This window comes from Pimephales promelas, chromosome 1, assembly GCF_988280905.1.
Source record: "Pimephales promelas chromosome 1, fPimPro1.hap1.1, whole genome shotgun sequence".
Lineage (NCBI taxonomy): Eukaryota > Metazoa > Chordata > Actinopteri > Cypriniformes > Leuciscidae > Pimephales > Pimephales promelas.
The window spans coordinates 39,635,839-39,649,785 of NC_142769.1; the positions used below are offsets into that span (position 1 = coordinate 39,635,839).

General features: G+C 37.1%; 1 protein-coding gene across 10 annotated transcripts in view; it reads right to left on the reverse strand.

Annotated features, from left to right (window-relative positions):
• Window positions 1-13,947, reverse strand: part of mark2b (MAP/microtubule affinity-regulating kinase 2b) — a 55,150-nt gene that overhangs the window by 14,286 nt on the left and 26,917 nt on the right. For 7 of the 10 annotated variants that reach the window (XM_039659215.2, XM_039659198.2, XM_039659232.2 and 4 more), the window contains exons 8-15: window positions 11,239-11,475; window positions 11,009-11,128; window positions 7,200-7,302; window positions 6,984-7,096; window positions 6,738-6,876; window positions 6,505-6,644; window positions 4,707-4,795; window positions 815-961 (exon numbers count right to left, since the gene is read on the reverse strand). In XM_039659215.2, coding sequence (XP_039515149.2) covers window positions 815-961; window positions 4,707-4,795; window positions 6,505-6,644; window positions 6,738-6,876; window positions 6,984-7,096; window positions 7,200-7,302; window positions 11,009-11,128; window positions 11,239-11,475 — 1,088 coding nt within the window. The remainder of the gene's footprint in view (window positions 1-814; window positions 962-4,706; window positions 4,796-6,504; window positions 6,645-6,737; window positions 6,877-6,983; window positions 7,097-7,199; window positions 7,303-11,008; window positions 11,129-11,238; window positions 11,476-13,947) is intronic. The other 3 variants (XM_039659268.2, XM_039659260.2, XM_039659206.2) reach the window with 2 other exon arrangements.

Below are 13,947 nucleotides of genomic sequence, written 5' to 3' on the forward strand. Positions count from 1 at the left end.
GAGGGGGACATGATTGAGAAATCATTTGGCTGTAAGTGAAGTGGGGTTGAATTATTGTAATTTATCCACACTGCACATTCACATGGTTGTTAGGTAGAAACTAAGAAAACAACATCAATGTTCCCATTCTTAAGGCCCAGGTATCACCGTTCAAATCCCATCTTAACAATCACTCATGACTTCATGAAAGCTGTAATAAATATTATTTCCAATTTACTACTGAAATCCCTGAAAAAAATGCATTGTCTGAAAAAAATTTCTGTTTTTTTTTTGTTTTTTTTTGCGCAATGAAACTGGTTGACCAAAATATATATTGCTGGTTAAAGGGGCAATTCACTAAAAAAAAAAATCTAACATAATTTTCTGGAAGAGCTTCATGTTGTTGCAAACATGTTTGACTTTGTCCATAAAATGAAAGTTAGTGGGGTCCAAAACAACTTTCACATTTATTATATGTTAAAAAAGTCAGGTGAGGAACAACACAAGCGTGAGTAACCTATGACGTTTCACTTTTCAATAAACTACCCTTTTAATCAGGAAAGGACACCAGATCAACAGTATCGCATACTGTGGACCTCCAGCCAAAACATATGTTGGTGACTAGCTGTGCTTGTGTTTCAGCAGGAATATGAAAATTTGTCTTGTTTTGTAGCAAAACTGTCTCCCAGTGTTGACTTTGTAGACTCTTGTCACTCCCTGGCTTCCTGCAAGCTTTTTCCATGGCAAGTAAATGATTTCTAAGAATACATAACCCCCCTAAGACATGCTACAGTTCCCAGATTTGGGTTCTCTCTTTGGCGATGTGAGGACTTGCCTGGGCCGGTGTGAGTGCAGGTCTGTGGGACAGGGATGGGCAGAGGTGGAGAGTGACTTGTGATGGCGGATGCGTGAGGAAGAGACTGATGAGGAGAGCACGGCGCCGGCCGAAGCCGTGGAGGCGCGGGACCCGGGGGTGCTCAGGCTGAGGGGAGAGAGACAGCGGCCCCTCCGTACACACACGCACAAATCGACACACACATTATCACGAGTGTGTGCGTTTGTGTGGAGGGAGGTAGGGAGGGAGGGAGAAGCATTCCATTAGAAACAGCACTTTGCACACATTAGATAGAGTGATAAAAAGGCAGACAGTACGACAGAGAGATAAATAGACAGACAGATTGATTGATAGATAGGCAGACAGACAGATAGAGTTAAAGCCAAAGAGCAATAGATAGAGCAATAGACAGACAGAGAGATGAATGATAAAGCAATAGATAGGAAGATGGACTGAGTGAGATAGATAGATAGATAGATAGATAGATAGATAGATAGATAGATAGATAGATAGATAGATAGATAGATAGATAGATAGATAGATAGATAGATAGATAGATAGATAGATAGATAGATAGATAGATAGATAGATGGATGGGTGGATAGATGGATGGATGGATGCTTCATCTAAAGTGAGAGACAGTGGTGTATGGTACAGGAGAGAGGGGGAGAGGGAGTGAGAGAGAGGTCAAACAGAGTGCTGATTTCACAGAAAGGCACAAAAGAAACACACACACACACACACCCACACACCACTATGCAGGGATTAGTTGAGCTTGTGGTGGAGAAATAACATGCTATCACCTTGCTATGTGGCAGAGAGAAGCTAAGCCTATTACAGACGACTACAGCAACCTTACAACAGAGTTAATGGTGCTTTTTTTCCGTCACAAGCCACCCTAATCCATTTAAAGCTATACATACGCTCACACTCACAGAGACACAAAGTTGCACACGCTCACACAGCTCGGACAGAAGAAAAACAAAATGAGAGTTCAAAGACAAAGGAACCAGAAGAGAGAGAAAGAAATGGAAAAGTAGAGGGATGTGTGGGGAATATTTAACCCGACACACTGTCTGAATGCCTTCAGAAAATCTCATGAAAAAACAAATTAGCAAATCCTGCAGGAGCATTCAAAGGACAAAAGGTTATAACACTTAAATACCCCATGAAATCATTTAATGAAAGCAGTCTTCTATTCAGTGCTGAAATATTCACTACTTAAACAGGATGTTGCGGTGGGACAGTGAAGGCCTTTTTATAAAATAGCCTTTAGATTACATCACATGATTTGCTACTTGCTATTGCTAGTCAGAAGTTGATATTAGGAACATGTGAGGTTCTTATTCCAGAAAGCATAACTTGAGTGCATGGGGTATTTAACACAGTGTCACAGGCATATTTAAACATTTACACCCATAGAGAACTAAAGCATCACAGCACAGCTCTAACAGAAACAATTGAAGGCTTGTTCACACCTAGTTCAAGGGATACTAGGGATACAAGGGATTCCACCCTCTCATTATTTACTCACACTCATGCCATCCCAAAATGTACATGACATACATTTTTAGTAAATTAATCCATCTCTCAGTTCATTTATTGCAAGTGTGCGAGACCCTCAAAACCAGGCAGTAATACATGACCCGAGTTGATGAAACAAAGTGTCCGATAGATGTAAGAAAAATAATTAGGGCTGTGCAAAAATTAATTGCAATTAATCGCATCCAAAATAAAAGTCTGTGTTTACATAATATATTTGTGTGTGCTGTCTATAATTATGTTGTATATATAAATACACACACATGCATGTATATATTTAAGAAAATGTGTTATTCATATATAAAATATTTATATTTATAAAATATAGATTATGTATTTATATATATATGCAGAATTTAAGCGCAAATAATTCTTAAATAATACATGCATGCATAGGTAATTATATATGCAAAATAATTATATACAGCACACACAAATATATTATGTAAACACAGACTTTTATTTTGGATGCGATTAATCGCAATTAATTTTTGCACAGCCCTAAAAATAATATAATTTTTTTTTTCTTTTTACTATAAACTGTTATACAGTTTCATGAGTCAGCACGCTGTGCAACTCGCATGACAAGAACGAGCTTATATCATGCTTCAAAACATGCTGACATAGAGCTTCACAGTGCTCTCATGAATCGGTGTATGACATTTGAAAAAGAAATAAAAAATGAAAATAAGTATTTTTCTTACACGCATCATTTCGCTACAGAAGACATTGATTCATCAATTGCCATCATATGGATTATTGTCATTTTGCATGGTTTTTGATGTGTCAATTTATGGACCGACAGAGATGGAATATTTTTCGAAATATTATAGTTTGAGTTCATCTGATGAAAATTCCAATATGTGCTCAAGAAAAATGTCATATTATCAATGCTGGAAATGTTGAAAACAATGTTGAAAAAGACTAATTTAATGAATTGAAAGTACAAAAGAACAGCATTTATTATCAGCATTAGGAAATCTTTTGTAACATTGCATTTTTACTCTTACATTATAAATGTGTGACTCAAACACAAATCATTCTTTGCGATAGCAAGAATATACAGAATTTTATTGTTTTACTTTTATGTAGCTCCACAAAAACTATAAGATCCTGTTAACAAAGTCAAATTCTACTTGGCCGTATACTGATAGGAGAGTTCCCGACACATGACCTAAAAGTTAGTATCTTATTTCAATATCTAATACTTGGTCTGAACAGGCCTTCAATTATAATAACTAACGGCATAGCACTTTCTGCACTGGAATCGGCACTTTTTTGACAAAGTTTCAATTCAATTCCAGATTTGTGTTGTCTCATTTTATGAAACAATTAACAGTATTCAAACTACAAGGTACCTGCATGCATAATGACTTAACTCGTGACCATAACTTAAGCATTTCCATAATTTACATGCCGACGGTCACCATTCTACACTTCGGCAGTCTAGAAGACATCATCTTTGTGCAACATGACTCTAGTAGGCAGAAAGCTCTATATCCGTTTTTAAAAACACATCTCATGCATATACTTATATATAATTTATACAGTTAAGAGACGGTACACTGGAGTGTGTGGAATGTGAGCATAAGCAGCAATATGAATGCTGGAGAGGAAGGAGTTATAATGGATGAATGGTTAATAGAGGTGCACAGGAAGTGAAGGATGACTGATGTCTTAGCGCTTGTGGCGATGACCGCGGGAGGTTTACAGTATATGGGGTTTAGATGACGCTCTAATGCAGGGATGGGCAATGCAACTGTCCTACATAGTTTAGCTCTAACCCTAATAAAACAAAGGATTGCTAATGCTAAAGGCAGGTGTGTTTTTGTTATCAGGGCTGGAGCTAAACTCTGCAGGACAGCAGCACTCCAGGATCGATGTTGACCATCCCTGCTCTAATGCATGGTGTTATGTTTGCACTGTACATGTGCAACTAATAGGTTTTCAAAAGAATACAAACTCTGGTGACGGACATTTTCTGTTTTAATTAGTGTGTGGGTTTGAATGAGGTGGTACTCAAGGAGTCACTAATCCACCTGAAATCCAGGGTGACATGCCAATCTGGCATAACTCGGCCATTCTGGGGATCAAAAGCATGCCAGTCTTCTCAATGGCAGGTAACGGCCAACAGCACAGAGACAGGAGATAGAGTAGACTGTGTGTGTGTGTGTGCGTGCAATGTAAATTAGCGAAAAATGGTGACTGGTTTTGTTAGTGATCTTATCTAGAGGGATGAACTGTGCCCGTATGCGGGTGTGTGAGACATAGAAGAACGGTAGGTGTTTTTCTGTACTTTGCCTTCGAGATTTACAATCTTTCAACAAATGTGGTGTGTCTTTGGATGTACCTGTCCTTGCCGTTTTGTACTCCCAGAGTGGCTCTGTCAGAAATTGGGGAGTTTCTGCTGCGGCTTGTGCCCGTGGACAAGACACTATTCTGAAATCACAAACACACCAGTGTTAATATGATTAAATTAATTTGTTTTGTAAAAAAAAAAAAGGTTGGAATAAATTGCATTCAAATTGTTTAATGCATAGCTAGCTGTGGATTATCCCACTTATAGATCTTATGCGCCAAAAAGATAAGTGTGCAGCCATCTTAAGAGCTTTTTTTTTTGCACGGTAGCTCTATATTTCTATGGCACTGCTGTGGAAGAGTAATTAGCTAATGAAGGGGTTTTACTTACTGTAGAGTTAATGAACGTTAGTATGGGCATTGTAATGTTTGAAATTTAATCGTTTTTACTGTATGATTATAAATGCACGTTTGCATTTATTAGCTCTGGAACTGCAACAGTTATCCAAGTATGGGTGTGGAGTGATTAAAGGAACCATGCTATGAACCAAGCAAAGGACAGCGCTGCTATGAACCCTGGGTGAATGTTTAATGACAAACTAGATACAGAACCATTTTTATTACTCAAGGCGTGAAAACGTTTGCATCCAACTACTATTTGGTTGGTACTCAGAAAGGGCCTATTTCATAAAATAGTATTGGCACTTTCTATTGAGAAAAAAAAAGAAAGAAAAAGGTACACAAGTATGATGTGGTGTGTGAAAGTTCAAAATAGCATCCTCTGTAGCATTTTTTACAGAAATAACCGTGCCAAACATCTCTCGGTCAGAGAGTGTACTTCAACCCTGGGCAAGCCCTTCCAGCCATCTGCTGTCTGAAAAATACCAGTGTGGAAAGCAACAAGCTTTCCAGAGCACCCCTGTGTAACTGAGAACAGAAGCAGTAGTTAGGATGTTTAAAAATTACCCTGCTATTATGTCAAAAGCTTCCTCAATCCATAATGTAATTGCGTGTTCAAGTTCATGGAAACTGAACTAAGGAACATGATGTGACTTTGGTACTGTTTTAGTCCTGTTGACAAGCTTGAGTGCTCTGAGGTGCTGTTTTCTATATTGTTTAATTTTAGCCTGTTAAAACTGAGCGGCGCATATTTTTTTTGGCGTGCATGTTAATCAATGAGTGCATTCACACCGGGTGCAGGAGCAGCGCGTAAGCCGCACTGTTTTTGCTGCACGCTCACGCTTAATTGAAGTGAAAGCACACTTTTGATGGGCAAAAATAAATATGATTTCACACAAAAAGTGCCCAAAATGCACAGAAGTCTAGTGAGTTTTAACAAAAACTTGAGTAGGCAAATGAAAGAAAATAAAGACTCAAAAATGTTTATAGAAGATTTAGGCAACCCGGTAAAAACTTGTTTTTAATTATTCAGTTTGGGTGAAAGTTATGTATTATAAAAATGAAAACAAAACTAAAGTAAACTAGCCAGAAAATATTAACGTATATATATATATATATAAACATTCTTTTAGTTTATGTAACACACAGACAGCACAACCCAAATCAAACCCAAGTGTGTGGTTTATTATTGTGTTTTTTTTTAATCCGTGGAGTTGCAGTCTTGTAAACGTATCGAAAGTATGACTGAAACTAATAGATTGGAGCCATTTTCTGGGTTATTTTGTTGTTTAACATTTATGCGAATGTTGTACACCTCCCCATAACAAACTTTCAAAACTATCAATGTTATAAATGACCAACTTCTAAAAAAGCATTTAAGATGACTAATGTTAGTTTTCAGTGTTTTCTTTGTCATTTATTTAGATTTATTTTAATTCATCCGTACTTACAGTAGAGGGTGTAGAACTCTTTTTGCGTTCACTGGAGATCACTGGACTGGGTGGAACTTTGGTGGAGCTACTTGAACCTTTCCTCCCAGAATCCTCCACTCCGTGCTTGTTTTCTCCCTGAGGCCTTTTCGAGTATGAACCTAAGGGATAAAAAGGAAAAAGTGTATAGACAAATATAGACGTGTATGTGTTTACCAGGGGCTTCGATTCACTAAACTTCCTAATCAACTCACCCTGATCTGTGGTTTTTCTGACAGGTTTCTGAGTGGATGACACGCTGCGCTGTACCTTATGAGGTGGAGAAGGGGCGTTGCTATTAGTGAGGTCACTTCCTGGGCGCGACTTTAATGACAAGATGACGCCCTCGTCAAGCTGCAAGACCGAATTTTCAATGACACATGAGCACAAAGCAGTTGTATTATCATTTTTCGCTGCCTCTTTGGGTACTAAAGCACGAATGTGTTTATGTATGTGGGTACCTCTGAATTCTTATAGTCAAGCAGCAGATAGGTTGCCATGACTTCATTGTATTTTTGTTTGACGAGAGAGTCCTCTATTTCCTCTTGAGGGAAACCCATCTGAAGCATTATGTCTAAGTGGGCAACATAGACACAATGTAATTTTAATACTTTTTTAATACCATTTCTTTCTGTAATTTTTTTTTACAGATATATTCTAACATCTAACTATTTCACCTGTTCTTCTGGGGTCTTTGTAGTCAGGCTGAGGGTCAATGAAGGGCTTCAACTCATCGTCTTCATAACCTACATTCATCCAGCGATCCCTCATGATCTGCTGCTGAGTCAATGGCACACACAGAAAGAGAATGAGAAAGATGGTGAGGGATCACATAACCAGATCTTTATGTGTTTTAATTCCATAGCAGATTTTTGCCAAAAATTTGCTTATCTGAATGAATGTACAGCATATTTCAGGCATTTAAATGGTTTAATGCTAAACATAAAACATTATGTAAACGTAACAGATGTTGTCACTCTCCTAGCATGAATCAAAAGGTGGTAAAAATAACAGTAGAAATTGAACAAGACACTGTAATAAATATATTTATTCTAAATAATTGGCTTCCACTAAGGGCCCTCTGCAAACTTAAAAGGGGATTTCAAGATGATTTGAAATTATTTAAAACAAAACAAGCATTAATTAAAGATCAATATATTTCATATTTGAATTTACACCTTATTAACACCTTTTTTCTTTTCTTTTTAGACCTAGAACATTTTTAGACCTGGAAAAGTCGTCAAATTTTAATAAATCTTAAACAGCATTAGCAGTTCTATGCATTTTATTAATATACACTTTTCTGGTTTTGCCAAGCTTTATATTTACATCCATCAAATCATGAATATCTGGAAATGTCGTTGTGCCCTCTGAATACTATTGTGGACAATGGAGTCACAATGGAGACAGTGGCCTTGGGAGTCAAAAAGGTTGAGATCTAACAGTTCTAAGTATGCACTACAACATTCACATTTTTTTCCCCTCAAATTAACTTTTCAACTTAAAGGATTTTTGGAGAATATTCAGGCTCAGCATAAAGTAGTCCATGGCTAAGTCCACACAGTCAGTTTTTGTGTTTGACTCCCGCATTTTCTTACAGGTATGAGTCTCAAATTGTCTTGTTTAAAAACTAACTTACAGTAGTGTCTAGAACAGCCTTTCTCAAACTTTTTTCAGTCAGGGCACCTTTCAAAAGTGCATAAAATCTCAAGGCACCCCAGTGTAAAATATAATTTAAAAACACTGCATAACCCAAATTTAAATGCAAATGTCTTGTTTAGTTAGACAGAACAGTAATGAACAGAGCATAATATGAACTGCAAATAACAATAATAATAAAAACTTTATAGCACCTTTAAAAACACAGGTTTGCAAAGTAATTCACAAAATAATTAATCAGAGACACAAATGCCATAAAACCTTAAGAGGTGGACCGCCCAATACAAGAACCCAATAACAAATCCAGACCAGGAGAACTCAAATGAAGTGCAGGATGCAGATAAAATAAAATAAAAATCCCCGGCTCTTATGGGGATTTTCTTTTCAAAAAACGATCCATAATGCTGTAACTAAAGTGGCCTAAATTCACGTTTATTTTTACGTTTCTGTCAGTCTGAGGTGTTGCTATAACGCGTTGCTATGGATTGCGTCACTTGCGTCAAGTTGTGTGCATCTTGCTTCGGTCTTGTGAGACGGATTTTTTTATGATTCATTTTATATATTTATCTAAAATGAATTTACAATTTTATTAATATGTTCATATGTTTAAAAAGAAGAATGTAAATATGTAAATTCAAATATATTTATATATGAAATGTCAGCTGTTTTTTTTTTCTGTTTTTTTTTTTTCACATTTTTTTTAGCCTACGTAATTTTTTTGGCGGCACCCCTGGCACAGCTAGGGGGCACCCCAGTGTGCCGCGGCACCCACTTTGAGAAAGGCTGGTCTAGAATATTGTCTGTATGAACGTGCAACAGGAGTCAAACCCATATTCTCTAACATGTAACCATAGCGACAGTGACCAAAGTAATATCAAATATTGTGACATGCATAAAAATGAAAAGTATTATCACTTCTAATGACAAGAGTTCAATCGAGCTGCGAGTTAATTCATCAAATCTTCATTAACCGACAGGAGCTTTTATATCTGGGTAGAGCACAAAACTGACGGGTGCTGCTACTGTGGAGAACAGTAACTGGATCTAAAACCTTCAGATGACACACAGCTCATTTTCTGTCGATGTACGTTACAGAAAGCGAAACCACACACACACACACACACAAAAAAAACCTCAACACACTGTAGACAAGCATTTGTGCAGCACAGAGCGACTTTCTTGCACTGTATAACATGACAACTAGTGGTCACATCCGGTTCTGTCCACATAGCAAGTGTTTACAGAGAAAGGTGTTATATGAGTCCTGAAAATGTACAGGTAGGGGTGGGCGATATGGAAAAAATATCATATCACGATTTTTTTAGGAAAATCACGATCACGATTTTTTATCACGATTCTTTTTCAAGTTGGTTTTAATATTTTGCAAGTGGCTGTTCATTACAGCCAAACTAATGTCCTTATGTTAAAAACAAAGCCTTCGGTAACAAAATAAAAAAGAAAGATACATTTAGGCCAGTGGCGAAGATAAAAATCTTTGTCATTATTTTCTTTGTTATTAAAAAAATAAGACAAGATAAACATTACACAAATTAATATTCAAATTAAATAAATAATGCTTTATTTTTCAGATGCACTAGGTGTATTTAGGAGTAGCATTGAAGAAAGTAATTAAATTAAACAAATATGAAATTAAAACACTACAGAGACTTCACTGAATAAATTGATTCTTATTAAAGCTACTATTAAAGTTCTCAGTCAGTGAGTGATTTTCTCCTTGTGTTTTTTTTTTCTTTCCTTTTACTAAAGAGATTCCCTCAAAAATGAAAATGGTCTTAATTTACTCTCTCAAGATGTTTTAAACCCAAATAAGTTTCTTTCTTCTGTTGAAAATAAAAGTTATTTTGAATAATGTGGGTAACCGAACAGTTGCTGGTCCCCCTATTTTTTATAGGTTCTACTGGAAGTTAATAGGGACCAGCAAATGTTTGGTTACCCACATTAAAAAAAAATCGTCTTTTGTGTTCAGCACAAGAAAGAAATTAATACAGGTTTGTAACAACATTAGAGTAAGTAAATAATGCCAGATTTTTTTTTTTTTTTTTTGGTGAACTATCCCTTTAAGGACATGCGGCAGTATTATTCCTGTCGCTTTTAGACCAGCACGCGACGCGTTTAATATAGACGCATATTACACCAGATATTCTCTCAAATGTTTGCTTTCACTTTAGACATAGCCTGTTTATGTAAACATTGTGTGTATTTAACAGTATTAGCATAATAAGACTCGAGAGAGATAACTTAGTCCAGTATTCAGGCGCTGTTTGACAGACTTCTAGTGCCTGTGAGCGCCGTATGCGGTCAGGAAAGCGCACGTTAGAACAGCACATCAGCGCGTGAATTAAATGTTTAACCGGCAAGGCTTATGCAAATAATTAACTTTTGTGAATTGCAGTGTCCCATACCTATTCATTAATGTGTGATGTGTAGGCTACGTCGCGTTGTACAGTTGAGACGGCGCCAGAACTGAACTGACAGAATGCACTGTAACACGATACTACGATATTTCTTCAAAAGCAGATCGTGGAGACATTTTAATCGTCCACGATTAAAAATCGTCATATCGCACACCCCTATGTACAGGTGTGAGTTCAGTTATTGAATGCGGTTTTCACTCCTGTAATTAACTGTGTGTGAACATAACCATATTAAAGACTCAAAAAGGACTGTATATTACCTTAATATTTTGTGCTGAGAATTCAGACATGATGAGACTACACTTAACCTAATCGAAAATTGAGGCCTTATTGTCTGTATTCTAATCCACAGTCAGATATCAGATGTGTAAATATATCTAAACCAAGCGCACCTCCAAACTTCCCCTCTTGGTTGGATTGAGGATGAGAAACTTCTTCAGCAGGTTCTCACAGTCTGTAGACATATAGAAAGGAATCCTATACTTCCCTCTTAACACACGCTCTCGCAACTCCTGCGTAAGGGAAACAGAAACACAATGAGAATGATAGTATAGAAAGGAGGAAGACAAAAATACAACAGAGACAAACAGGAACATCAACACAGATCTTCATTGTCCCTCACCTTCAGGTTCTGTCCATCAAAAGGCAGTGAGCCACTGACCAGCGTGTAGAGTATGACCCCGAGACTCCACACGTCCACCTCCGGCCCGTCATACTTTTTGCCCTGGAAGAGTTCAGGAGCGGCATACGGTGGGCTCCCGCAAAACGTGTCCAATTTGTTGCCAACCGTAAACTCATTACTGAAGCCAAAGTCGGCGATCTTTATGTTCATGTCAGCATCCAGTAAAAGATTCTCAGCCTTAGGGAGAAAAGAAGGACGGCATGCTGGTAAGTAGAAGGCTTTAAAAGAGAAGAGTTTCTTGGAGGCACTTGATTCGGAGAACAAGAAGGCTCCAGTTCATTGTTCACACAATCAGCAACACACACATCTCCATTTTCTACTTCAACATTGTTATTATATATCAGAAATGCCTGCTTCTCTTCTTTAAGGGTTTTTGTCCAGCTTTTCATAATGAGTTATCGTGCTATTGTGTGTGTGTGTGAGAGTGTTGAGACTTGCCCTCTGTGCTGCCACTCAACATCTACACACAAACATTAGCCGCGCAGGGAAGCCGTGTTGCCTAGCAACAGATGCGGGGTGCTAACTGGGCTCGGTTTGCAGAGTTAAATATTACTCGGCCAACAGAGCCAAACTTTTACAACATGCAAACGCACAGCGACAAAGAAATGGACGAGGCATGGCCAGCACAAACGCCTGACAAAAGTGCTATTATACGGTCACTTAAAACTCCAGATTGAATGTAGCTCTGCTGTATTTAATAGAACTAATTTGCATGTTGATTGGCTGCTCGAAATGTCACGTCATAGGCTTTTTTTACCAAAACAAATTTCACTAAACTCGTGTTTCCAAAAGGATTCTTAATCTCAGTTCCTCTCAATTTGGAGATGAGTGAAAGCAAAAATATTAACCTATGAGATCAAGACTAATTCTGACTCTTTTAGATCAATTCTATAAAGAAATCTGACTCAATATTTATTTGTCCAAGAATCTATACTATACTGTTCACACTGTTTAAACGTTTGAGGTTAGTACGATTTTTTTCGCCCTTTGATTAACTTTGATTAAGCCCTGTCCTAATTGATCTAAGGTCTAATTAGGGTGGCAGTGGCTCAGAGGTTCATGTGGGTTGTCTACAAACCAGAAGGTTGGTGGTTCAATCCCTGGTTCCACCTGACCAAGTGTCGAGGTGTCCATGAGCAAGACACATACTGTAACCCAAATATAAAGCCAAAATGTAAAGCGCTTTGGTGGCCATTGGGTCTGTGAAAGCGCTATATAAATGCAGTTCATTTAGCATTTAATTAAGATTAGACCTTAGATCAATTAGAAAATTTAAGTAGCTTCTATAAACATGCCTTAGAAACATTACTGGTGTGCATCTTGAAATAAAACAATTGCGTTGTTGATTACAAGTTGATTTCAGTTAAAACAGCTCAAACATGCACTTTAGTCTGGGACTAGCTTAAGCCTTGTCTGTTGTATGTTTTTAAAATTCTCTTACGCTCACCAAGCCTTTTATTTGATAATTTGAGTAATTGTAATTTGTTTCAGTGATGGTCTTCAATGTCACATGATCCTTCAGAAATCCTAAAAATATGTTTGTTTAGTGCTCAAGAAATATTTCTTATTATCAATGTTGAAACAGTTGTGTTGCTTAATATGTTTTGTGGAAACCTTGAAATACTTTTTTTCTCAGGAGTCTTTGATAAATAGAAAGTTCATTGATCAAAAGAACAAAAAAACAGCATTCATCAGAGATAGATATCATTTGTAACATTAGAGATGTTGTTGCTGTCACTTATGACCAATTCAATGCATCCTTGCTGCAAAAATGTATCAATTTCTTTAAACATAAGAATAAAATCCGACTGACCCCAAACTTTTGAACATTAGTGCATGCATTAATTTATTACAAGAAACCAGTGAAGACAAAACAATTGCATTTATTTTAATTTCCTTTTCTGGGGCAACCGGAACTGAACACAAAGCAACAATCAACACGCCTGTAACTTGAAAGAGAAACACGATATAGATCCTGCAATCCAACCTGAATAGCCAGAAACCTCTGTTTTAGAATTGAGGTGTGGCTTAATTCTTAACACACACAAACACAGAGATGCAGAACCTATTGCATTTGGAAACCTTTGGTAAGTGCTCTTTTATTTATAGTGCTCATACAGTATTAAATCAATATGTTGAACATTGCCCTTTTCTATTGTAATCAATACAACTCCAGCATTGTGGTGTCATTATTTAGTGTGTGTGTGTACCTGACATTCCTTTGTTATGCGTTATGAGGACCAAATGCCCACAAGAATAGTAATACCAGTAAATTTGGACTTTATGGTGACATTTTTTGGTCAACAGCAAATACATAATACTAAATTAAGTGTTTTGAATATTTAAAAATGCAGAAAGTTTTCTGTGATAGGTAGGTTTAGGGGATAGAATAGTTTTTACTGTATAAAAATTATTATTATGTCCATGGAATGTCTTAATAAAACATTAAAACCAGTGTGTGTGTGTGTGCACGCAAAAATGAGACTAGATTTCTGGGGGTCCTGAGAGGGGTAGAAGAAAATTACATTACGTTATGCATGGAGACAGTGACTAACTCCAAGGTACAAGAGTCACTAGGATGATGGTTTGGCCCAATAAGCACTTTCAGAATGTGGGCAGAGTATCATGATGGGAACAATTCATCCAGAG